At 40.8% G+C, this 26,353-nt stretch overlaps 1 protein-coding gene, 1 long non-coding RNA gene and 1 pseudogene across 3 annotated transcripts; 1 reads left to right on the forward strand and 2 right to left on the reverse strand.

The window, feature by feature from the left end:
* Window positions 1–1,245: 1,245 nt before the first annotated feature.
* On the reverse strand, window positions 1,246–11,652 carry LOC120743335 (dual specificity protein phosphatase MPK-4-like). 2 transcript variants are annotated; one of them, XM_040046943.1, is made up of 5 exons: window positions 11,553–11,652; window positions 9,261–9,346; window positions 9,094–9,174; window positions 7,088–7,272; window positions 1,246–6,453 (listed from the first exon to the last, which is right to left on the reverse strand). In XM_040046943.1, exons 2-5 carry the CDS (start codon window positions 9,334–9,336, stop codon window positions 5,572–5,574), a joined length of 1,224 nt encoding a protein of 407 aa, XP_039902877.1. In that variant the 5' UTR covers window positions 9,337–9,346; window positions 11,553–11,652; the 3' UTR covers window positions 1,246–5,571. The 2 variants fall into 2 exon arrangements, with proteins under 2 accessions (XP_039902877.1, XP_039902878.1); XM_040046944.1 differs by lacking the exons at window positions 9,094–9,174; window positions 9,261–9,346; window positions 11,553–11,652 and adding an exon at window positions 8,871–8,975.
* Window positions 11,653–14,396: 2,744 nt separating this feature from the next.
* Window positions 14,397–25,660, reverse strand: LOC120743337 (annotated as a pseudogene).
* Window positions 17,779–20,198, forward strand: LOC120743338. The gene is made up of 2 exons (XR_005698159.1): window positions 17,779–17,898; window positions 19,625–20,198. It is a non-coding gene; the product is annotated as an uncharacterized LOC120743338 (long non-coding RNA).
* Window positions 25,661–26,353: the final 693 nt, after the last annotated feature.

Below are 26,353 nucleotides of genomic sequence, written 5' to 3' on the forward strand. Positions count from 1 at the left end.
AAAAAGAATCTGTTGATGATCGTTTCCACTACACGAGCGTCAAAACATCTGTCAAATATAGAATCCGTTTCAGTCTCACCGCTACTATACACTAAAGTCTGCAAATATATCACAGCAAGGACGAGTCACACAAATGTCTTTTTTCTTCTTCTTTTTCAAAATAAAACATCCAAAAATATTCAACATCTTACAAGATATCTAGAAGTTAAAGTCATACAAAGTGTGCAAATGTCACCGAACGCTCATGAGATGACTCCAAATGAAGGCACCATACTCCGATACCAAATTTGACTAAGACCCCCCCACCAAAAAAAAAAAAAAGAGAAAAAAAAAAAAAAAAAAAAAAAAAAATTATATATATATATATATATATATATATATATATATATATATATATATATATATATATATATATATATATATAGAAAAAATGAAAATAAAAATGAAACTACAAGCAAAATAAAACCCAGTCAGCAGTGATGGAGTACCAGTTCTGCCTTGATGCCATTTAACAACCAGCCCACATTTTGACAGACTTCAGATAGAATCTGAGCTAAATATGGAAGTCATTGGTGAATTTCTTGCGGTAGTTCACATGATACCCACAGCAGTGGTTTCAACATTGAAACCAGTAATTCTCACACTTTTTGCAAAGGACACTGGTCCATTTCCCCCTTACGAAAATACATGGACCATCCGATGTTACACTTCCATTTAAGTGAGAATTTGGCAATGAGCTAATTTCTGTATGGCTAACACTCTGTCCTAACAATATATATATTTTTGTACAAGGGTTCAATAAATTGGCTAAAAAGGAAGAGGCTAGCAGTGATGTGGCGACCAAAGACCATCAAGACTCAATGACATTCAACTTTTTCAAGCAATGACTGGCAAAATAACCGCTCGGGGTGAGAAGTGGGAGGTTCAGCACTTTCCTCAACTTTGAGGCAAGCAAGTGCGCCGCCTACCAATGAGAGGGCAGGATAGTGCTGATTGATGAGAGCAGGTGGTAAATACATCCCCACTAGTGTTCAACCTTTGTTACCGTCTGCTCACTCACTGACATCCAAACAGTATGGCTCCTTAAGAGTCCTTCCACCTGGCTCTACCTCCTACAGTTCACAGATGATTACTACAAGCAGATGCATGTATGGAAGACCAAATTAATCAAAAATAAAAGACCTCATATATACATCTATGTTATTACACCTAAAATATCAAAATGCACACTAATTTAAAAAATGACTTTTTTTTTTATTTCCTTTACAATTAATTTAAAATTCCTTATGTTTTTTTGATTTTGTTTTGTTCATTTCAGTGGTATGTCCCAGGTCATTTGATGTGTCGCTTCCTCTCATCCTTCTTTCCTCTGTACTGCACTGTCTAATCAAAGGCCTGAAAACCCCCAAATTAAACTTAAAATTGAATGAAAAGGAAAATCGAAAAACGGTAAGTTTAGGAAACAAAGATACAAATTAATGTCACAGTTTATGAAATGAAGCCTACATTTGATTTTAATATTTTTAACACTTTACTGAGTCATTATTTCATTTTTAATTTTGGCAGTTCTGGTCCTCCACAATACTTACTATTTTTGATATACACGCCTGCGTAAGCATTAAAGATATAACTAAAGTAATTACAGCAAGAAATGGTGATGCTTTCCTGGTGCAAATGTTTTTTGTGTTTAAAGGTACTTCTAAATTCATTAATTTAACACACGCAAAAAAGGGCAATTGCCAGTGCTATCCTTTTAGCCTCTTAGTAGATGTGTCTATTGTATAAACTTCAAATTCCCAGATGATTTTCAGAAAAGCTGACCTCTGACCTTCAGGTCAAGGTCACTGTGATTCAAACTTATACAAGATTTTTTATTAGATACAGCTTTAAAACTTGACTTCAGAAATTTGGTGTGATGACAATACACCATCAGCCTTTCACAGCTGAGGCATTAAGGCTGCTTATATATTTACTTAAAAACCAACTACACCCACAGAATGTAAAGAAGCAACTGCTTTGAATTTGTCAAACATATCTGTGTACTGTGTTGAAGCGACATCAACTGATGTTAAAACAGGCCTATGCCGTTGTTTCGTGTAGTACCACAGGATGGCACAGCGAGTTACCCAAGAGCAGATTCCCACAGCTAACCTGGTAAAATGCAAATCGTCTAGAGGAAACGGGGCTGAGAGAAACGTTGGAAGTTTAACGAACAGCAGCACACATCTGAACATGTTTTAATACACCTGCTGTTAAAAAGCTGCTCCCTGGTGGTGACATTTGCAAAGGGTAAATAAAAAGGGTACCTTTAAAGACAAAACAGTACCTCTGAAAAGGTCATTTTCACCATTTTCTGACATTTAACAAAATATTTGTAGGTTAAGAAGAATTTGACAGCTGAAAGACTCATGACTTCAAAGCCCTGACTACTGTTAACACCTTCATCTGGTTACTTTTAATGAACATGGTCTCATTTTTCCTCATTGTGAAACTCAGTCATGTTAAGTGTCTTTAAACATTCACAGGGAAACTTTAATACTCTTCTTTTTAGACAGTTCTGTAAGCAGTGGAGCAAAAAAGTAAACCCCGAATCGCAGTTCAGCAATGATGGTGCACTAATACTGATAAGAGATGCATGTCACTCAACTTCACCGCACACCAAAGTTCAAATTCACAGAGCCACGCTCCTAAAGACATTTCAGCGAACTGTCACTAAAAACGAGGCTCAAGTCTTCCTCACAGAGGACAAGAGGGACCGTTCATCCTGTCGAGTATGACCTCAGCGGGGAAAAAAATAAATAAAAAATAAGCACACAAAAGATAGATAACGGCACAAAAAGGTCAGAAGCAACACAAAGTGTCCATGTGCAAAAGTTCCCTTTTAAGACAGAAGATGAAACTGCAACATAATCCAGGAAGCGGCTGTAGATCTAAAGATAACAAAAAGCATGCATGTCCTCCATTGGCTGGAGTACAGACGGTTTGTTTGGGTTTCAACCCAAGTCCATATTTCATCTACTATGACACTCCAAACTAAGACTTTATCAGCTATAGATCTCCAAACAAGCAATGCCTCCTCACTTTGCCCAAAAGTCTACATGAACCTGATGGCAGGTTACAGTTGGCACTAAAACGTTTTCTTAAATGGATCTCCAGCATCAGCCCAAGTCTGCAGCTCACATTAAAACTTAGACAGTAAATTTGTGAAGAGGTTCTCTGGGTAAAAACTAGGGTGGACATTTCTAAGCAAAGAGTGATGATTTCTCAAACGACTGCGTGCAGTTGTGGCTAGCTTGCGACATGTTAGCTCTACCTGGTGGACTTTGCAGTGGACTTACTTAGTAAAACAATTCTATACCAGTCGCATAGAGCTGAATCGCTGTCTTCCACTTCACTGCATCAATTCAATGTGTTACAGTAGAGGGTTTGCAGAAACTACATACATGGAGAGCAGAAGTATAAATCCACTGATATACATACACGTTTCTATGCAGTGCATAATTAAAGTCAATGAGCTAAAATAATTAACAGAAGACTCGTGAGCAGCTTCTGCTGAACGGTCCGACCTTTCCTACACAACAAGATGAGCTCTGGCCGACCTTTAGTCTATTTAGTTGTTTAATGGTGACCACCAACTACGTCTTACAGCCATCTGCACATAGTAGTAACATGTTACAGTAGCTCACTAGAAAAAAACAAAAATAGGGGAAAATATGTATTTGAAGATAACAGATACACTTAGAATTTAATAAGCATTCAAATATTTGAAAGCCATGACCATTCCAAGCACAGCTGAAGGAATTTTCAACCCCTACTGGTGCAATTCCAGTTTGTTGCATCTTTAGGTTTTCTAATGTGCATATAGACAACGCAAAGTAACGCTGCGCTGGGTTAACTCGCTGAGAAACTAATAGTGGGAGAGTACTGAATCACAGGTGACCTCATTTACACACAGCAACAGTTATTTTATCAGGACATTGCTGTCTTTTTTCTATTAGTTCTACTAAACCTTTTGGGCTGTCTTTATGTAAAATGAGTCGTGTAAAAAGGGCACTAAACAGATACATTACAGCCCTCGCCCAATATTCAGGCTGGTAACAGAGTCTATGTTGTAAGACGTTCCACGTGGTCGCTTGCTTCTACAGTTATTTCACATCTTAAAGCGAGAAAGAAAATCATCCTTTACAGGCTTGCATGTCTCACCAGTGGAATTACCGCCACCTGAAACACATCTGAGATGTCACACTGGATTTACACGACTAGGTTACACCTGAAAGGTCGTTTTCAACATGCAGTGTTTTTGTGCATCCAGGCATACTTTGCTTTATTGAGTCGTCCATAAAAGGCAAACTCTAGGCTGAGCAATTGGGCAAACATATTTGCGATAACCCGACTCAATCTGCAATTGGTTTGATTTTTGTAGTTCAACTTTGCTCATCCAGCAAGTGCGTCCTTGCTTTTAGTTGCACTGAGCTACAGTTACGAGTTGTACCACGCTCTGGTGCTCGTCTTACTGAACCTGGGCAATAGCCCAAAATGATGCAGCCCTCCAAGATCAATTTTGCTGAATAAGTATTTTTCATCGGGAAATGTTAATCTTGATTTTAAGAAAAATAAAGAACACACATACTATATATTTGAGTTTAAAAAGGCATTTCTGTGAGTATTAGAGACGTCACAGCACGGCTGCTACTTATACAAACATGGAAGAGCCTGTTTGGGGGTTAAACTATCAAGTTATTGTTTAGAAATGGGTGCTATCCTATCAGACATCCTTATCTGACCAATCAGGACCAATCTATTTTATGGACCAGATCGGCTTCTTAAAAGACATAAACGCGTTTTATTCAAGTTCAGAGACTTTATCATTATCAGTTCACCATTTTTCAAAGTTAAAATCAAATGTGGGCTCTTGTGGGGACATAACCATTTTAGCCTTTTGGTTCCATTAACTCTTATGCGCTCTCGTCTGATCTGCAGCAAACATCGGTGCAATGGAATTAACAGGAAGTGGAAGAGCTCCTACAGTGGCCGTGGTGCCAGCTGGATGCATAACGTGAACGTGCAACGGCTTTATAACCCTTTTGGACCTGTTGCGGAACTCTTCCCAACTCTCCGAGCTGCATTTTTGATTCCACGTGTGAACGAAGCTGCAGGATAATCTAACGACCACTGACACGGTTCTAGTATGACATCAATAATCTCCTGAGATCACCCGGTAAGAAATTCCCCTGATATAGAACAGCAACACGACGGTGTGGCACAGAACTGAAGCAGGACTATATCAACTATACAGCCAACACTATCACACTGTTATACCGAAAAGCTTTGCACACTACAGCAAAGTCTATTGCGTCTCCTATTTGGCGAGTATGAAGGAGGAAATCACGGCCAGGTCACATTTACAGGTCTGAAGAGGAAATACATCAAATTCTCACAACCACAAGTGGGGACAATAATATCCATGTGATCAGTCTACAGCTGCCCTTGGTTGTCTGTATGAAAGGATCCAATACTGTGGGAGGAGCAGAGAGGGCGTCGAGCAGCAGCTGAGCATGATGGGAAACAAAATCAGGTCCACGCCACTTTGCGTGAGATGGCCTGTTTGAAGCACTCAGGGTCAATGTTTCCGCCGGGCCGCAGCGCCCTCTCCAGGCTCACAAGGACGTTTTGGTGGCACTCTCTGATGTTGACCGGGTACTTGGCCCTCAGCAGCTCATAGGCAGCGATCAGCCTCATGTTCTGCTTCACCATCAGGTACTGGATGATGCATGTGGGCGCCAGAGAGTAGCCGTCCCGACAGTGGACCAGGACGCGCTTCCGCTTCTCCGTGGAGGCGTTGATGCACTCGTTGATGTCCTCGAAACAGCGCTGCTTCAGCGACGGGCCATCGCCCAGAGCGTCCGGCACATCTCCGATGTCCACTTTGAGGCGGGACCAGCTGTGGCGGGCGCCACGAGAGCAGGTGCAGGGTATGAGGCTAAGGGAGGGGGCCGATTCTCCTGGAGCACTGCTCATGTCGATGATGCTATCGATGTTGTTGCGGCACAGCGTACGGCCATTGTACGCTGCGTTTAGGTTGCCGACATAGATGTAATCGGTCACCTTGGAGATGACGGGCTCCGAGTATTGGAAGTGTTCGGGACCACTGGGTTTGGGCTCTGGCGTATCAGGGCCCCTCGCTCCGGCCGGCCCCGTGGCGGCTCTCCGGCTGTAGTTGCGGAGCTTCTTAGAGCCGGAGCGGGACGGCGGGTTGGAGTCGGACTCTGAGCTGCTGTTCCAGGGCGGCGAGAAGAGAGAGAAGCGGCTGGAGGACTTGCTCTTGTTGAGTATCTCCACAGGGCTGGATAGGCCGGAGCTGGACACTGTGGTAGAAGCAGAGGCGCAGAACAGGGACGCTCGTTCCAGAGAACCCGTGCTGCTGGCTGCTCCTGCACTGTGAGCCTTCTCCATCTGCAACACAGACACAAATGAAACATGGATAACAACTCTCACAGCAGTTTGTCACACCAACCAGACCTGAGAAGTCCATAGCAGTGCCTGCTCCCCCCTTCATAAAAAAGCCAGGAAACACAGATTCCTCAGTGCTTCCAACATATGATATGGACCCATTTGAAATCCTTTCTCTACACCCTTCCACGCTGCGAGGAGTTAAACTCCACATGGAGTTTCACTTGGATCTACTGAAGTAGAAATACAGCCGCAAGCTTTAAGAACCCTTTCTGCAAGAAAAAGAGGAACCTGTAGTCAGCATCTTCTGTGACCTACACTGCTTTCAGATTGATTTATTAAGACAACATCCATCACTCAGACGCATCTGTTCTACTTTCAGTTTATTCAAATATTTTCAGCAAGATTTCCAAAATGTTCCTACTTCTTTTCATTATTTTCTTGTTGTTCTTTAATTGATTAATGATATTTAGTTATAGAAATAAAAGCATAGATGTGCCTATTTTTGTATGTGAACACTAGTCCACAGTTACACACTCATTCTTTTAGAAACGCCGTTTTTTTTAATATGAAGATGTTTCAGGATCCAGATGTACCTCAACTCCTGCTGAGGACATAGCAGCAGATGTTTGTGTACCTGAGCTTTGAGGTTGTTCTTCCACTCCTGCGTCTCCAGAGCCTTGAAGCGTCCACTGCTGTCGGAGGACACCGACACACAGAGAGGCCGGTGGGCTCTGGCAGGGAGCTGGGGGGTGAGGGCCACGGGCACGGGCCTTGCATCGGCATGCTCGCTCCTACTCATCATTAGATTCGGACAGGAACCTGAAACACCCAGGAGGCCGCATGTGAGATCAAAAGGCAAACAACAGAACTTCTCCTCTCCGGTATTTGTGGAGACGACATGAAAAGAATTCTCATTCACAGACAACAGTTTAAAATTGTGTGTTACGTAGGGCTGCACGATTTTGCATAAAATGAGAATCACGATTTTTTTGCTTAGAACTGAGATCACGATTCTCTCACGATTTTCTTTTCCAATATAAATATTTATTGCACTTATTAACTGCACATCAACTTCGTAACAGTTGAGACTGAACACAAAAACAATAAATGTCTCACATTTTGTTGTTGCCGCAAAATGTTGTACTGCTTGTAATTCCGTCTCCACCGTTGCTCGACGCTGCGTGTATAGAGCAGGTAGTGCAACAATAGAAAAATAGTTGCAAGACGGCACTGTGTAGCGTTTGTCTAGGGTGTTGATCATTTTCCTAAATCCCTCGTTTTGCACAGTGTTGATGGGAGCGATATCTTTGGTCAGGTGATAAGTGATAGCCTCCGTAATTTCTTTGTGCCTGCGGGAGTTCGACGGGTATAGGGAAGCGCTGTATAAGGTTCCCGTTATTGATGTTTGGGTGGTTGACCAAATGACCGGGACGGATTTTCTCCTGTCACTTTCTTGGCCTTTACAGCTTCCTCATCTCTCAGGTGCTCTCCGTTGTTTTTTTTCCCTGCCAGCTGACTTCTGTATCATGGTATAAGGCTCCGCCCTTGTCATTTGTTGAGCAGGAAGAGTGAGCGCTTGTTTTCATGCAGCTTATGTCCAGGATCAAAATGCAGTACAATCGTCATCTTTTACTTTTTTTTTTTTTTTTAAAAATCATTGTCACTTGGAAATGAGATCGCACATAAGTATGAATTGAGATCGTGATTTTCTAACGATTAATTGTGCAGCCCTAGTGTTACGGTACCATTTTCCCCAAATCTGCAAACACTCCAAAGGTTTAGAGTCAAGTTGAGGAATGAAGGATGAAACACTTCTCCAAAACTACGCTGTAGTTCATACTAGTTTTACACAGACAGTTTGTGAACTGAAGATTTGAAATCAATTATATTATTAGATTCATATTTAATTTAATCTACCTCTTTGCAGTTTCCTGCCTAAAACCGAGAGACAACAGAAGGAAGGTGTTTCTATCTGTAATAGTTTCAGTTTTAAATTGGAACTTCACTGTTTGCAAAGATACTATTCTATCTGTGCTAATGCACATGTATTCTCCCGGGCGTGTTCTTCTGTCACTCTGTGTGGGGAGAGTGGACATCACTGCCAGCAAAGATGTTACTGCCAAGCGCACAGGAGGTCAACAGGACAGTTGGACAATGAAGGAGGGAAACCGGGTTCATAGCTGGATTTTTGGGTTTAGTACATACTTCAATTTCTTTAGAACAGATAAATACTTTGACTTTCACCGTTTATGTTTAAAAGATAAATATTAGAACTTTATATATTTAAAAAAAAAAAAAATAACTATAAAGCCCGTCTGAGCTCAAACTGGACTTATGCTGCATATAAATTGACTTTGCCACCCCAGCTGCAGACCATGAGATTCTGCACAACTTTTACAGGTTTGCATCTTACTTACATCCATCAGAAAAAATGTGGAACGTTATTCAAGCCTAGGACTCGTTCCTTCTGTTTGTCCACAAGTTTGAAATCAGGAAAAAGAAGGCTGGGATTTGCTGCTCCCTCCTTTTAAAATCTGCTAATCAACTAAATCTTAATCAGCTGGTTTTTAATGACCTGGAAGTACCGTTAATGACACCTTGTGAATAAGGGAACTTCTGCCCATGCAGGATTTGACCTACCAGCACATTCTGAGCGGGTGATGGACTGAATCTGTAGTGTGTTCTGGGTTTTCAGCAGGCGGTGGAGAGTTCTCAAAGTACCTGCGCACAGACAGAGAGGTCACCTTACACAGAACTTAACAAAACACAGAGGAGATATTAAAAAAGGACAGCGGCACCAGTCTTACCGATCCTTCCGTTCTGCCTGCAGGGCACCATTGGATCCAAAACTTTGTGTGCACTCCGCTCTTCCTCTGCATCCATGTTCCGCCTCCTGCAGGGAGAGGCGCATCATAACCCCGGCCCTTCATCTTTTGGCAAGCCGAGCAACACATCAGCTACATCGGGCAGACATGGCTTCGGATAGTTGGCGGTACCGACACCCGAACGGCTGCTAGCATCACCGCCTAGGTTAGCAGCTAACGAAAGAGCTAGCCATCCAGCCAGCTGGTCGGCTCACTGTGTGTGAGTCATATCGTGGAGCTGGTGGAGGCTCTGACCGTCAGGTAATCCTAGTGGGGAAGCGAAGCTGCAGCAAACCAGGGCTCGCTCACGACAGCTTGACGACTAGAGCCATTAACCACAGTAAACCTTAAAAATCCCCGGAGCGTTAGCGAGCTAACCGTAGACTGCACAAGTATCCGTTGCTCACGGCTCGTACACGGGTGGCACAGCTCCATTACACGAAACGACAACAAGAACATGCACACGATATTATGCGTCCATCTGCCGCCACACAACGCGGGTTAACGTGGATGTTAAACGCCGTAAATGTGACCATTTATCCGGAGCTTCAGTGATTAGCTGCCTGGCTAACCACCAGCAGCAGCATCAGCACCGTGAGCGCGCCGGCTCCAGTCCATGGGAATTGTTGTCCTGGGATTGGCCTTACAGGATTTACCCCGCTTAATGACAACGTTTAACCTTTAAACAAATACGAATACGTATTATCTGAGTAAATTATACGGTGTATTTGCAAAACTAGATTAACAGCAAGTAATTATACGCAATAGAAATTCCCTGCAAGACAAAACCCGGGGACTAAAGAACGCAAATCTTGTAGGCTTTCATTAACTTGTGACTCCAGTGAGTCCCAGGGCAGTGGGAAAAGCAACAACAAAAAACCCAAAGTAACCTCATAATCTTTTCCAATTCACTTTCTAAAAAATAACCTTAATGGAAAACATGAGCGGGAGAACTGCCAAAATCCTCACTTGAGCTGACTTCAAAATGCACATCTTACTTCACTTCAGTATATCTTCCCCCCCCGGCGGCCCTCATCCTCTTCTGTAGTTTTGCTACCGAAAGGCGTGCTTATGGGTATTTTTCACAAAATCTTGGGAGACATATTTAAATAATTCACGCAATTCTGATTCACTGGGGTCTGCCGCATGTCACAAAAGCATGTCTGATTCTGCTTTGGCTTTGTCCTGCAGCTCTTCACTCGGCCCTCACACTGAGTCTTCGGAGCTGAGCATAATTCTGCATCTGTAGTAATAAAACTCACCGAAACAGAGCAGAACTGAGCTGGAATATTTTCTCAGCAATGCGCACGCGCTGATGGACTCATCATATTGAATCTGTTTTGAACCAAAGTGAAATGTCTGTCAAAACGCACTAACACGTTAGACTCTCAGAAATGCGACTGCTGGAAACCGATACGTAAAAAGAGCGATGCGCGCATTTACGCGTGTGGCACAGTAACATTCCTTTCATCAACACACTTATTTACAATATTATGCGAAATATTATTTACAGTTGTTCTGCACGTCACACAGGTCAGCTGTTACACTTAGATTTCGGTGGAATGGTTTCTAATAGCAGTTCCTAATAGAAGAGTTATCCCTTGTATCAAAAACACACCTGAAAGGACTTGCTGTTTTCAGGGAGATCTGCGCTTGTATTACACACTTTCATCCCGTCTACTGGTTTTTGAACCGCTAATTTTCCTCGCTCTTTGTATGATCATTTATCACTGAAAATAAACTAGTTGAGCCGTCTTTGTCACCGTTGTCTGTCTCATAGCATATATAATTAAGTAAATCATTTTTTTTAATATTGTTCTTGCTGTTGAGTGATCCATTGTAACTATTTTGTTCTTCCATGCGTACTATTTCAATGAAACGCGCAGATATTTTGTTTAAAGGCTTAGTTGTAAATGTCGTTAACCCTGAACAGGTTACCAGTGAACTAGTCTTTGTTAGGTGCTTAATCTACCAGTAGCCCATTGTACCATAGCTTTCCTTAAGATCTATTTGACTATTTCCGTTCTATTTTTTATGGAATCCAGAGTATATTTTGTGGTTGTGTCTAGTTAAACAAAGACAAAACCTTACAGAAGAATTAAGGATTAAAGATGGAAACATTCGTTTAAAGTTCCAAATATTTCACTAAATAAATATAAATTCACATTTATGGCAGAAATGGTCAGATGACGTCTAAAGTGAAGTCTGTAGCATAAGTTTATGGGATCTACTCACCGTGTGTGTGAGAGAGAGAGAGACGCAGGCTGCAGCTGTTTCTCAGACTCAATGACTGAAGCAGTTTCGTCTGAAAGCAGAGTTGATCCTGTTCTTCTTCTTCGTATGCTTTAATTGAATGGTCTGGGCTTCTCTTCAGGTAACCTGGTAACCCACCGATCTGCTGATGTCACTGCTCTCCATAATGAAGTGTGAGTGTATCCAGCCGCCTTTGTCAATAAGCAGGAGGGTAAATTCACAGGAGATAAGCCGGACAATGAAGGCCATGGCTGGTTTAAGCTGATCAGGAGACACTGAATTTCTCGCAAACAGGTGACCCCAGTTTATTCTCCAGTTTACTTTTGCACCTTTTATTAACAATTCATCGACTTCAAACGCAGATAACACTGATATTTTTTTATTATAGAATGAATTGTTATTCAAAATAATAATTAAAGTGTGGTATTTTGGGTACATTTTAATTATTACTGAAAAGGGATGGGATTCATCACCAGTTAGTGATTATAATAAGCACGAATGTCCACCACTGGAACAGAATATTGACACAAAATAAGAAAAAGAAGATTGTTTTTGACTCGAGGCCCCTTAGCAAAATTCTGAGAGCTACATTAGTTTAATTGTTACGTTATAGGTGAGTCTGAAGCAGATTAGGAACCCTTTAATGGATCATTTTCATATTTAAGGCCTTTGTTAAGGAGGTAAAATATAAAAGCTGTCCCATTTTGACTCCTGTGGATCAGAATTTTTGTTTGTTTAACTTCATTTATTTATTACCTTTATTGGATAGGAAAGTGTAGTGAGACAGTGCAGGAGAATGACACAGAGGAAGCAGCCCGGCAGACACTCAAACCCAGGTATCTAGCCTTCTGTACTTCAGCACATGGGTCACCTGCTCAACCAGGTGAGAGAAAGTGAAACAGAGAGCAAATTCACACCAAGTACAAACACAACAACTGGCTTGATGGAGATAAAGCAAGGAAAGTAAATACACAGAAGCCACTGTAATTAAAAAGGAATAAATGACAAAATACTGCATGATGTTACATTAAGGTATAGAGAGGGAGTTTTTGCATTAGTGGCTTAGTGTAAAGCAGGGGTCCCCAGTCCCAGTCCAGGAGGGCCGGTGTCCTGCAGGATTTAGATGTGTCCTTGATCCATCACAGCTGATTTAAATGGATAAATGACCTGCTCAACGTGTCTTGAAGTTCTCCAAAGGCCTGGTAATGAGCTAATCATGTGATTCAGGTGTGTTGACCCAGGATGAAATCTAAAACCTGCAGGGACACCGGCCCTCGTTGACCGGGATTGGGGACCCCTGGTGTAAAGGTTTGCAAATCCGTCTAACAAGTCAAAGATCGCTGCTCGGAGAAGACACAAATCCCCCATTTTAGGTGGAGTGAGTAAGATTTTTGTTGTAATTGCAGCAGAGTTGAAGGAGGCTGCTGCTGAACACACTTTGCTGTTTGACCGGTAGGTCCTTTAGGGGATGTGAGGTGTTGTCCAGTATGTTCAGCAACAATCTTTGCCCAGGAAACACCTGTAGGGGCTCCAGAGACCCCAGACCCAGGCCAATCCTAATCAGCTTCATCAGCTGGCTCTGTTGCTGCTGATGCCCTAACAGAAAATTGCACTAGTAATGACAGGTTAGTTAAAAAATGTGCGGCAATATTTTTTTCCGACTTGTATTCCTTCAACTGATGTTCTCGTTATTCATTAACGTTTATTTTTAATGAGACAGAATAAAATCACTAATGCTCAGACTACAAATGTGTCCTTCCATTGTCATCTCAGTGTCATCTGCAGGTGACAGAAAGTGGAGAGAAGATCTTGTGTGTCCTTAAGTGGGTGGGACATTTACATTTCAAAGAGAGCTTCCAAGCTTGGCTCGTCCCTATCAGGTCTGTTGAGCCTTCACTGGCCTCCTGTAAATCAGGAGCAGCAATATAATGTTGACCAGTAAAATACAAGCCCGTAGATCATTTGTTATTGAAGCTTATTGTGATGGTACACTCTAGCGGCTGTGGTAATTATGACAAGAGCCAAGGAGAAAGTAAGTGGCGATTGTAGGGGGATGGATGGATGAACGAAAGAAATTAATCAGTCAATCTGGGGTGACTTTCTTGAGCTCGTTCCCACTCTGATAAGGATCTTTCTTCCTTTGCCCTGTGAACCTACAAGCTCTTGCTTCCTGAAGTTCTCCAAAAAAATACTACTGAGTTCTCTGAAGGCCCTCTGGGCTTTTCACACAACCGGAGAACATTAAGGCAGGTCCTTTGACGATGTGACAACATAACAAAGCTTCTATTGGGATTAAAGGGTTGTAGAAGTTCCACAGAAGGTCCTCCAGGTGCTCTGCGCCATAGTGCACCTTTAAAAGGGACTGTTGAGATTAGGGTCCTCGTAAGGTCTTGGGAGCTTTGCAGAATAACCTTCAGAAAGGTCCACTGAAGGTGCTCTGAAGGTTTCCCGAAATAACTTTCAGGGAACGTTTTCTGAAGTTCCCTTGAAAGTTCTGAAAAAAGAAATCCTCTTAAAATAATTATTTGTATTCAGCATTGTAAGCAATAAGCTAAACTCCATCGATTGTAGTTAAGGTTTGAAACGCTGCGAGATGATGGCGTCTTTTTTGTCTTGAACCACAGAGCAGCCTGAATCCATTTTAGACCCATCGTCTTACATCATGAAGCCATATCGCTTCAGCTGATCCTGGAGAAACATTAAATATCCAACAAACAAACTGTAGCAGAAGCGTCTATATCACTCAAAGCCAGTATCTTCCTATGTTTTCAGACTTTATTAGAGGTAGGGTCATTTTTGCTTATGAAATCAAAGTTTCAAGTCAACAGAGGCTCATCGTAGTTGATGTTTTAACATCAGATGCTGACAGAGTGAAAATCTCCCGTTTTGTGAATGCACTGAGCTGTGCATTCACAGAGCATTTAATGAGGACGGTCTCTGGAGGCCTGAGCCAGCAGGAGAAGGCACCTGCTGAACTCGGCTTGATTGAGAGTTTTTGTTTGAGTCGTCGTCTGTCAGGGGAAACGAGTGAGAGTCTCAGACTTGTTTGTCCATAAACGATTGTTTCTAGCTTTTAGATCATATTCCAACTGTATAGAAAGTTAACAAGATCTTTTCTTAATAAAAACATATAGAGTTGTTTGTGTTTTGTAGACTAAAATACATTTCACTTTCAGTGTGTTTACATAAGAAATAATGATATGCATTTCCAGGTCCATTAGTATTTAGAAACCGGCACAACAACTGCAATTTTGCCTTTGCCTACAGGGGATTTGAAATCAAACAGTGAAGATGTGGTTGAAGTGGAGAAGTTCAGCTTTAATCCAACGGCTTTAACAAAAATATTGCATTAAGTGTTTAGGAATTACACCCAAGCTGCTCTGCTGAATTGAGCTCGGGTAACTGACTTAGCGAATTGAAGAATATCCCCATTTCTTTGCTTTGACAAACTCGTGGGTCGCTTCTTTTGCAGTCAGCCTTGGGTCATCATCCATCTGCACTGTAAAATGTAGTCCGATCGGTTTTGTAGCATTTTGTCAGAGTCTGATCACAGAGTATAGCCTTGAGTGCCACCCAGTGCTTTGCAGCGTGTCCTAAACTTTCTGTATTTCCATTCAGTAAGACATCTTTGGTTTGTAGACCTTGACAGAGATACTCCTGCCTCCTTAAGAGTGGTCCTGGCTTGGTAAGCTGTTGTTTTTAACCATAGAAAGAATTCCACAACCATCAGTTGTCTTGCATGGTGTTCACAGTGCTGTTGAGCTGTTGACATTTTTGTACCTTTGTTCATACGGTATGAAGAAATATAGTACTGCTCCAGACTGCATGCATGAACAAATGATGAAGCTCTGGTTATATTACAAAACACAAGAAAAACACACCTTTATACTGATTAGTACTAAGAATTGCAATTCTGCTACTAGTAGTAATAATCGTATATCTTATTTAAAAAATGACTTTTTTATGTCAGCCTTTCTCCTGCTTTCCTCCTCTTCCCTCTTTTACAGCAGCATCACTCCCCGTTTCACTTTGAGATAAACTTGTTTCCTTATATAGAGAAATAAGTGTGATGGTATGCAGATTGCAGACAGCCAGCACAAACGATGCCGGTGCCCACTCGTCATGAATCTGGCAGAAGTTTCACGTGCGAGCTCGTGTCTTTCGCAGGGTAAAAACATTTACTGAATGAGGCTCATTCAGAAGTTCAAGACTTGGAATCAACTCTTTTATCCACTTCATTTGTCTTGGAATAATGAGTGAACATATTGACTGTTTGATTTAAAATCCACCATGTTGTTGTTGTACTGAGGGAAAGTGTGTACTGAAGCTATGGACCTAACTGTATTACTCAGTACAGCTATCTTACAGAGGCTAAACTGTGTTTATAAAGCAAAAATAAATGTTAGAAAATATATTTTAGCATGTTTTGATTTGATACCAAAAAATAATAATTACAAATCTTAATATACAGTATAATACAAAGTAATCTTATTCAATTATTTCCATATCAGAAGAACAAAGGGAGAAATGGTTATCAAAAATATTTGAATCTCTCTTTTTTTAAATGGTTTCATTTAGGGTACCACTGCTGAGCGCTTTCCTTCATCTTGCTGGGGATGGGGATTTTCTTTTTCAGGGTTAGAGTGGAGTTGACTTGCTCGGCCGACAGCAGGCTGTGCCACTGAGCCACCGGCCGTCGCGGGTTGGACAACATGTCGGCCCAGTGCCTTAGTTGGTTCCCCGTGGCATCACAGCCCAGGTAGATCTTCCCTATCGGATCATTCCTGGTCACGGCGTCATGGTCCCACACCGAGACCACCAGATTCACCCTCTGAGGAAAGAGATTCAGATTTAAAGTCGCCTCACTATCAGCGCAGCATTAAAGTGGTAGTTTTTAATATGGGAGACAGACACTATCTCTACTTTTAAGATTAGGCTTCAAACTTTCCTTTTTGCTAAAGCATATAGTTAGGGCTGGACCAGGTGACCCTGAATCCTCCCTTAGTTATGCTGCAATAGGTGTAGACTGCTGGGGGATTCCCATGATGCACTGAGTGTTTCTTCTTCACCTACTTGGTATTTATACACCTCTCTGCATGTAATCAATAGTTATTATTAACCTCTGGCTCAGCATGTCTTTTATGCTGTCTTTCTCCCCTCCAACCAATCACAGCAGATGGCCCCGCCCCTCCCTGAGCCTGGTTCTGCCGGAGGTTTCTTCCTGTTAAAAGGGAGTTTTTCCTTCCCGCTGTCGCCAAAGTGCTTGCTCAGAGGGTCACGGGATTGGGGTTTTTTTTCTCTTATGTATTATTGTAGGGTCTACTTTACAACATATATAGCGCTGAGGCGACTGTTGTTGGGATTTGGTGCTGTATAAATAAACTGAACAGAAGTGAAGTAAATTTTTCCACAGGGATGCACCAATCCATTTTTTTTAGTTTGATGTGATACCTCAAGTGTGACTGTGTGCTTATAATAAGTGTCAGTCTTATAACAGTGTTAAACTAAAAAGCTGCCTCCCTCACTGCATACAGCTGAGGATCATCCCTTTATTTGTTAGGCTGCATTAGGCTCTTCTTTGAGAAAGGAGCTGAATCCCTACACCAGAGGTAGAAAACCTTAAAGCCTTCAGTGCGTGACGTTTACAAAAGTGTGTGCGCCATGTTCATCAGAAAATCACAGCCACTCAGAACAACAGTAAAAGGGTAATTATCAAACATGTGAAAGTGGCAGGAGTCTGTTTCCCTTCTCAACAATGCGGCATGTATTATGTAACCACTTAGACCAGGACTGGAAAAATAGCAGGTTGAATTTTATTTTTATTGACACAGTGTATGCGTCAGCCAGTGCAGAAGTATAAATGTCAGGAAAGAGGAAAACATTCTCAAGTTAGTTCAGTCCAGGATCTCTGCTGATATATATTCTTTATATTCTAAACCATCATCACAAAAGGTCTTCAGAATTACTGTTAAAATGTTTTGTGTTTATGTGAAATTAATATCGATGACCAGTCTATTGTTTGGATCGTCTCAAATATTGTTAAAGATCTGCTTCAGCCAGGATGTCGTGACACTCACCTGGATTTGATCCAGTGACACATCAAAGACGAACGATTCGTTGAAATAAGGGTTCAGCGTCTTCTTTTTGATAGACGTCTTCTTTTTCTTCCACTTCCTTTTGTCCAGAGCTAGCTGCATTTTCACATAAGGATCTACGAACACAGCATGGAGGAAAGTCACTCGGAGCATCTATAAACTGTATTTCTTCATGCAGATGCATGATACCTCCATAAAATACCTGAGAAGAATTAATGGAGTAAAATAATAAGGTAAGCAGGAATCAAGTATTGATGTAATCATGTCTGAATTGCATCAATAAAGAAATTTTAGATAATCATCCTTTTAGTTAAGATAATCCGTTATGGCTTTCTTTAAATAAATATACAGCTAGATGTTTAAATTAAACATGGTCAGTACTTAAGCATTACTGCTCAAACCTGTTTAAGAAGACAGTTTGTTTAAAGGGGGAGGAGCTAAAAATATTATGATAAGATGCATTAGACCCCAGTGTAAGATAAACGAAGCTGCTGTAGTCGAGTACAGCTCCCACAATATGAAGATGGAAATGACTAAACTTCTCCCATCTTCACTGTTTCTGTAGTTACTGCTGTCAACCACTGTGAGGCAGTGTTGTCTTCTGTTACACCTCCAGTGGATCACCCGTTGGTTTAATGGAGAGCAAATGTGTTCTTGGATTTGCTGTAAATTAGCACGCTGGAGCGTTTTTGAAAAGTTACATTTTTGATTAAGATCCTGTCTCAGTCTGACCTGAGGATCCTCCAACATCCATGCTCTTCAGGTTTTTGGCCTCCAGGATTACCACAGTCAGCTTGCTGGCAGAGGGAACATAGCGCAGGGAGAAGCAGATCTCTCCTAGATTTTCTTCCTGTAGCACAAACGTCATACAGAAATCTGTAGTTCTTACAACTGAATCAGCTCTGATATATTTCAGTAAACTGAAATGAATAAAAATGCAAATAAAAGGAGGAAGCTGAAGGAGAAAGTGACCATCTACCCATTATGAGAGCCTTGTGCTAGTGACAGTACAAAATGATTTAAATAATATTCACATTCCTCTTGGATAACCTGCAAAACCTATAATGTTACTAACAAGTATAAAAATAAGAATAATACGTTTTATCTTAAGTGCCTTTCAAAATATTCAAGGTTAGAAGAGTTTTAAAAAATTTAAAAAGCCAAGAAAAATGTCAAAGTGAATTAAACAAATATGCAGTATATCAAAATCATTAAGAACAGAGGATGCATGTGACAGGTGGAAGATGGTCAGAAAGAGTAAGTCACTTTAAAGAAATGTGTTGGGATTTGAAAGTGGAGAGAGTCAGGCAGGAGATGTCTGGTAGGAGAAAGCATCTGATGACTCTAACCTGAGAGGAGGGGGGAACCGAGAAAGGAGAACCTTTTATAACCTGGATTTGGTGCCAATGAGGGGGACCTCAGTTTTAACACTATTCAATCTGATAAAGTTCCTGGAGACCCAGGATTTGATTTCCTTGAGGCAACGAAAGAGAGAGGTGGGTGGGAGGTTTGGTGCACAGGTAAAGCTGAGTGTCATCAGCATAAAAATTGAAATTAATATCAAATTTACAAAAGAGAAGAGACCAAGAGGAAGTAGATTATTAATAGGAGAGGTCCGGGACAGATCCTTCAGGAAGTGTAAATCGGTTGTTTTGAGATTTTTGAGTTGAATGAAATTAGTTTCAGGATGCGTCAGTGATTCCGCTACAGGCTAGTGTCTCAAGAAAGATGTATTGGGGTATAGTTTAAAAAAACAGATTAGATTTTGACAGTATGAAGAGAAGAGTAAACAAACCAAGCTTGAAAAACTGTTAATCCTGCCATTAATCCAACTATTGGTCCCAGGAAGCAACATGACTGCTTTTTCTTTTTGAATGACACAAGAGGTTTGGATTAGGAAACTGAATCCTTAAAGAATATGGAAATACATTCGACAAAAATTGATTAAATCCTTCCTAGATGCCACCACTTGGACCATGAAGAATAAGGAAATGTGTGAAAGCAAACCTCAAATTTGGCGGGTGCTTCCAGCTCCTGCCACTCCTCGATGATGTGATTCCAATCAACATTGCAGAGCTGCACCCGGATCTCGCCGATGATTTCATGTTTGGAAAACCGGTTAAAGTCAAACACTTTCATCACAGCTGTCGACTTCATGAGGGTAGACTTTGGTAGCTGGGGGCATATAACTAAGGTTGGAAGCTCTTTCTTTTTTGAGGATTTGCAGCATTGACGTTCAACTTCAATAATTCACCACATACACAACAATTTTTAATTATAACTGTTTTTTAAGCAAATGCAACTAAACAGGGCAAGTCACCAGGTCCTACCTGGAAGGTGAACTGCTCGTTGAAGACAGGGTTCAGCGTGCTCCTGAACACTTTGGTTTCATAGGTTTTGCTCTTTTCGGGGAGGATGTAGACTCTGACATATGGGTCTGAGGTTCCTCCGAGGTCCATGGCCATCAGGCTGCTGGCTTGTTTGATCCCCAGTTTGAGCTGTAAAGGTCGACAGGAAACAGATGGATATTGACTCATACCACAGCTGAAAACTAAAGAGGAGCTGAACAAATTTCACACATTCAAATGTTTAAAATAAGAATGCAACATTATAGAAGTGCAACGCTGCATGAAAGGTAAACAATTAGACATTCATTTAATCACCTCAGACAGAGGCCCATCATATTCCCAGAGAGTAGAGCAGCTTTCCTCTCTGCTTTTTGGTTGAGCCATAATCAACATCTGCCACATCTGGCTGAACCTGTCAGACGAGCACAGGAAGCACATTAGCTGTCCAAGCCTTTTCAGGGGGTAAAGCCATGTTAAACTTTTAAACTAAAACTGTTGTATACTTTTCATTAAAAAAAAAAAAATTATGTCACACCCAGAACCAAATAAATCCAGAGTACGACACAACAGAGAACATCAAGTCTGTTCTTTGAGTCTGAAAAATAAAGTCATGTGGTGTCCTAGTGTGCATTACATCTAAAGGACAGCAGGGGTCACTGGAACTATGCTAAAATTACTCTACTGCTCTACTTGATCAATAACTTAAGTGAACATTTTCCTGATGAGTTTATGGCATTAATTGTTAGTGTCAGGTCTTATTTAACATAGTCTCATGTTGACTCAACGGTTTCTCTAAAGTGCCAACCGCATGTTCCCAGTGACGTAAAAATACAGGTTGTGCGTGCCAGTTCCTAACACCTTGATTGTAGTTTGTTGTGGACATGGACAACTGGAGACCCAACAACGAGTAGTCATTCCTGTGGCACATGCACAGCTGTAAAGTAAATTCTCCACAGACGAGTCCGTGGCATCGACCCTCGCAGTTACCAAAAAGTTATTTCACTGAGCGCTTTCAAACCTATCAAAAGTAAAATCGAGTCAAAGGTTCTGACCAGTTGTTTCTTGACCCAAAAAGTAACTAAACTGTTCAGCAACTAATATCTGTCCAGTTTATAGGGAGCCTGTCATTAACCAAGGGTCTTTCACAGGAATTCTTGAGGGTTGGCAAAGCCCAGGAATACCTTAGCAATGCTGAAAAGTAACACGTGAGACATTCCAATGGTTATTTCCATCTTTTATGTGTAGTCCTGTAGTGTGTAGTTATAATCAGTTCAGTGAAATAAAAAACAATAGAATACATTATGTTTTTTGTGTTGTGTATCAGTCAAATTTATATCAGATACTCTGGCCTCTGCCACTCACCAGGGCTGTGGTTGTTTTTCCATTCACCGCCTTCAGATCGATCTGCTCGTTCTTCTTCTTTTTCTTCTTTCCTTTGCAGCAGCACTTGATGCAGACACACAGGCAGCAGAGCAGAATCAGCAGACCGCCAGCTGCAAAGATGGTGTAGATCGCCCATCGAGGCACTGTGGAGATAAGACGAGTCCACATTAATCTCACCAACAAAGACTGATTCTGTAAAACAAAATGTCCATTTATTATTCTCATTGAAAATCTATGAAAATATTTGTTCCTTTGATTAAAAGTTGAACATATGAGCTTTATGGTAGAGTTAGAAATAATGGTAAACTGATTACACATTCAGTTCACATTAAAATTATTTCTTTGTATTTGCAGTGACAAATAGTACCAGTGGTTTAAATCCTTTGATGTCCCAGTGCTAAAGATGGACAAAAACATAATTCATCATAAGATAAATATAAATAATTTCTTGGACATAATATTAATTGACTGAGTATGTTAAGAATGTAGTTTAAAGAGAATAATTTAAGACTGGAGAATAAACACTCTGGAAGCAGCTACGTCTCTAAATCGTACAACTCTATGCAGATGAAACACTTTTGTTGTTGTGACTAACTTAAGCCTCTGAGATCAAAGTCATCATTAGTGATAACTTTGACTCTAGATTTTGGAGAATGGCTAAACGGATGTTTTGAAAATAAGAATAGGTTTTGATGCATTTCCAAATATTCATTTTCTTGGCCTCCTGATATTACCCGAGTCTTCAGAGACCAATTAAACAGAAAAATGACATATTCAGATTGCAGAGGGTTCAGATTGAGGACATCAACAACGATGACATAAGAGACTAGCTTGGTTGTGCACTGAGCCTATGCAAAACTTTGCAGAGCATCGTATACATGTAATAACTTTGTGCTATCATAAAAAAATACGTGCAACAATACGTTTGTGCGCTGCTCTTGTTTTGTGTTGTGGTCATTTAGGCAGTAGAAATTACAGCATCTAAGTTTTAGTGAAATTTCAAGACACGTTCCAAATAAACAGCTAAACCCAGGCATCTTATATTACAAGACACAGCATACAGCAGAACCAGGCTCAGGGAGGGGCAGCCATCTGTTTTGACTGGTTGGGGAGAAGGGGAAAGAAGCTATTATTGAGACCCTTCTCATCATTGTGTCTTTCATCGGCAGCAGGGGAAGATCACTAGCATTTGTATCTAACTTATTTGCTCACCTGACAAGATCAAAACACATATTTAACTCTAGTTATCCTTTGGCTACTTGGGAAATAATTCATTACTCACAGGGTATCCGGTCGAAGCAGGCCATTGATGAAGGCAACAGCTGGGTCGGCAGTGGTGTTAGTATTGTGGAGGTGGTGGAGATGAGGGTGGTGGGGTGATCTGTGACTGTGAAGCTTTTTGCCTTTGATAACAAGTTAGATTTCACATGGGAAGAATGTTGTGTGGAAGGATTTTAGACATGATGAAGAGGATGAAGATTTCTGGAAGCAAGAGATGACAATGTTTACATTTGTTAACAAAAAAGTCTCTCAGCCTTTGTGGCTTAATGAAAAGTGGAGGGAATGGCTTCCCTCAAATTACCACAGGCTTGATAGATAATGAGTCAAGTGACCGCATGATGCACTTGCAGTCACTTTAAAAACACACACACACTACACACACACACACACACACACACACACACACACACACACACCACACACACACACACCACACACACACACACACACACTCTTAGCCACATCCTTTACAACTTAACGAGGTACTGTTACTAAATAACCATCAAAGTTAAGGCTGTTTTACTGGTAGTAAGAACAGAAATCAAGCACTGGGTTAGTTGGGTCTGCAGAGTCCTTTAAATGTTAAGCGAACCTGCATTAAGCGATGATCACCCTCCACAAGGAGACTAAGCCACTGCTGAAAAGGCTGGCTGTTCACAGAGCGCTGTACTGGAGCATAATTAATGGAGATTTAAATATAAAAATTTAAATTGTGGCAGGAAAAGGGGCACAGGAAGCACCGATGAGTGCAGCCTTAAGAGGATTGTTAGGAAATGTTGACAGAAATATGGTGTCTACATGCATGGTTCCCACCGTGCATGTAGACACCATTCACCTTTTTTGAGTCCAACAAAGAGACGGTGGGTGGAACCTAAAATCTCAAATTTGGACTCATCAGACCAAAGCACAGATTTCCACTGGTCTAATGTCCATTCCTTTTCTTTCTTGGCCCAAACAAATCTCTTCTGCTTGTTGCTTTCACTTAGTCGTGGATTCTTAGCAGCTATTTGACCATAAAGACCTGATTTCCACATTCTTATTACATTATATTGTATGGTAAAGACCCTACAATATTAAAAAGCCATCTGCTGCAATTGATTGGGTGTGACAGGCGACAGCTCATTGTTTCCTGAGGTGAAAAGTCGCCTGCTATCTTCCAAGAAAGCACCTAGTTAACAGAAATCCTGACCTTTTATTTATACACTGAGTTGATTTTGTTCTTAAACATATTCAAAACTCGCCACTGCACTATAATCTTATAAAAGTGATTTGTAACTATACCACTGGTGATACACTGTGGTCAGATTACAGAGAGACCATGGTTTTACAACCTGGTCAAAATATCACCTTTTAACCCATAAAACTTTTCAGTGTTGAGATATTTTTGGACTTTAAAGGAAGTTTCCCAGCAACAGTGACGTAAAACAAATTTCAACAAACATCAGAGCCATCAAACTCTGCTGATACGACTGAGTGGAATTCCAACCACGGCCCTCCACCATGAACAAACAGCAGCAGCACATTAAACCACGGTCTGATTCATGCTCCGATAACAGCACTCCACACAATGCTTCAGTACTGTTTCTCTTTGTAGAAATACCCAAAAGCCAGGCATACATACTGAATTTACTTCTGCTGCCCAACTCCTCATCCTGATGTTAGTCCTTCATAGTCTGTGATCTAATGTTCACCCTAAAAAAGCCTGGAAACCAACTTTTTTAAACATGTTGCTTTAAACGCTGGGTAGCGTACATGCAAATAGTTTTAATGGCGATCCATTAAAAACTATTTGCATGGACGCTACCCAGCGTTTAAAGAACTGTTTTAGCAAGTGCTTTAGTGTTTTAGACCATCGCAGGGTTTCTGCAGCTTAAGGCAATTTAATTTAAGACTTTAAAAACAATAACAAACCTTTTTTTTTGCCACTCAGAATGAAAAATTATGAACAAATTAAACAACAACTCAACTTGAAGGAAAAGAAAGATAAATTCCTCTGAGTTAGAGATACAACTTAATATTTTTGAAATGTTTGAAAGATTGAGTTAAAACATTTAATATTAATTCAGGCCTTATTTTAACAGAACAAATTCAGTGCTTAGAAATAAATTTTAAGCACCAGCAGGATCCTTGCTAATCATCAAAGTTAAACAATGACAAACAAACAAAAAAGAAAGATTTCTGCTCTCTATTATGGGTCAAGCACTTAAAAATTGGATTCTCTATATCCTGTCATACAAATGATCACATCTCTTGTGAAATCACTAAGAATAATGATTTGAAAAAGGCAAAAAGAAAAAAAATTAGGATAAAAGAAGTATTTTACTTACTTATGATGAATTTAACAGAAATTTTGACATCCCTGCTCAGTCCATAAAGGCGACTGGCGAAGGCTGATAGTTTTCCGTGCTTTACCACTCAGATTAAAAAAAGTTCTGTTGAAGAATAACTGAAGAGGAAGGACGGACTCTCTAACAAAGGGACTTTTCCTAAAAACAATCTTTAAACTGCTGATTAAAGAGAGGAAACTTCTCCTCCCTCCAGCTACATCCACTCTGTTTTCCCCGTAATCAGAAGGGGAAACACAACAAAAGCTTCAAAACCAGGATTTACCAGGGGACAGGCCTTCTTCTAATCTATATACTTAAACTGTGGAAGTGCTTAGTGGCAAAAAGTCCACTTACTGTACGACTGAAGCTGAAAAACTAAAAGAGCTGTACTGACAGATCCCTTTATAAACAACGATAGACTCCCTTTGGCGAAACAAAACTCGTAGCTCCAGCTCCAGGGAGTCTATTGTTGTTTATAAAGGGATCTGACAGTACAGCTCTTTTAGTTTGATAAGCACGCATGCAGGTCAAATTACATGATAATAAATAAAATTCTTGTTGAAGAGACATAACAGACTACATGGCCGTCTGTCAGCAATTAAAGTTTGCCGTCTTTCATGATTATTGTGACATCACTGAAAGGAGAATATACTGAAGCCTTAAAAACTGCTGTTCCTAGCAGACACGAGGCCAGGGCTGCCACCAAGGTGGGGCCAGAGGGGCTCCGGCCACCCCCAAAATTTGCTGGAGGTGTCCCTGCACAAGGCTGGTGACAAATGTTACCGAATTTAAAAAGCATGTTCACAGCCTGTTACATTTTTTTTTTTAAACAGACTTTGGATAGTTTCCCACTTCATAAAAACAGTGCTGATGATTTTTTTTTAAACATCACTGAGTGAGTTATTGGGCTATTTTGAGACACAGTTGTTCAGATGAAGGCAAATTTGGAGCTTCAGGCTCCAACAAAGACCATGGTGATGACTAAAACACAAATATTAAAGCTTTGAAATGAACAGTCCAAAACCACGGAGTGGCATCATGGAGGCTACTGAAAGTGAGGACAATAAATGAAACTAAATTAAATCTTGCCCAGTTATAGTCAGAGTGACCAAAGTCTCTGAAAGCTAAAACACTGCCTTTTCTCTCGCTCCTTCAAAGATCAGTCTGAGAGTTAAGATTTGATCTCAGGGTTAAAGTTGGAATTAGGTTTATGTTTGGGTCAAAGTCTGGCCCTAAGTTTCAAGGGTTAAATGAGATGTAAGAGTTCCAGGAATTCATTAATGTAAATGAATGATGAACATGCCTGTGTCTGGGGAAGGCAGAAGTCTCTCTAACAGTTAAAAAAGGTT

The sequence above is a fragment of the Simochromis diagramma genome, unplaced genomic scaffold (assembly GCF_900408965.1).
Source record: "Simochromis diagramma unplaced genomic scaffold, fSimDia1.1 OVJJ01000106.1, whole genome shotgun sequence".
Lineage (NCBI taxonomy): Eukaryota > Metazoa > Chordata > Actinopteri > Cichliformes > Cichlidae > Simochromis > Simochromis diagramma.

Coding starts and splice junctions, on each gene's coding strand:
- LOC120743335 (XM_040046943.1), bottom strand. CDS start 9,336: ATGGATGCAGAGGAAGAGCGGAGTGCACACAAAGTTTTGGATCCAATG. Junction 7,273..9,093: donor CACCCGCTCAGAATGTGCTG/GTAGGTCAAATC, acceptor TGGGTGTTTCAG/GTTCCTGTCCGAATCTAATG. Junction 6,454..7,087: donor AGAACAACCTCAAAGCTCAG/GTACACAAACAT, acceptor TCTGTGTTGCAG/ATGGAGAAGGCTCACAGTGC.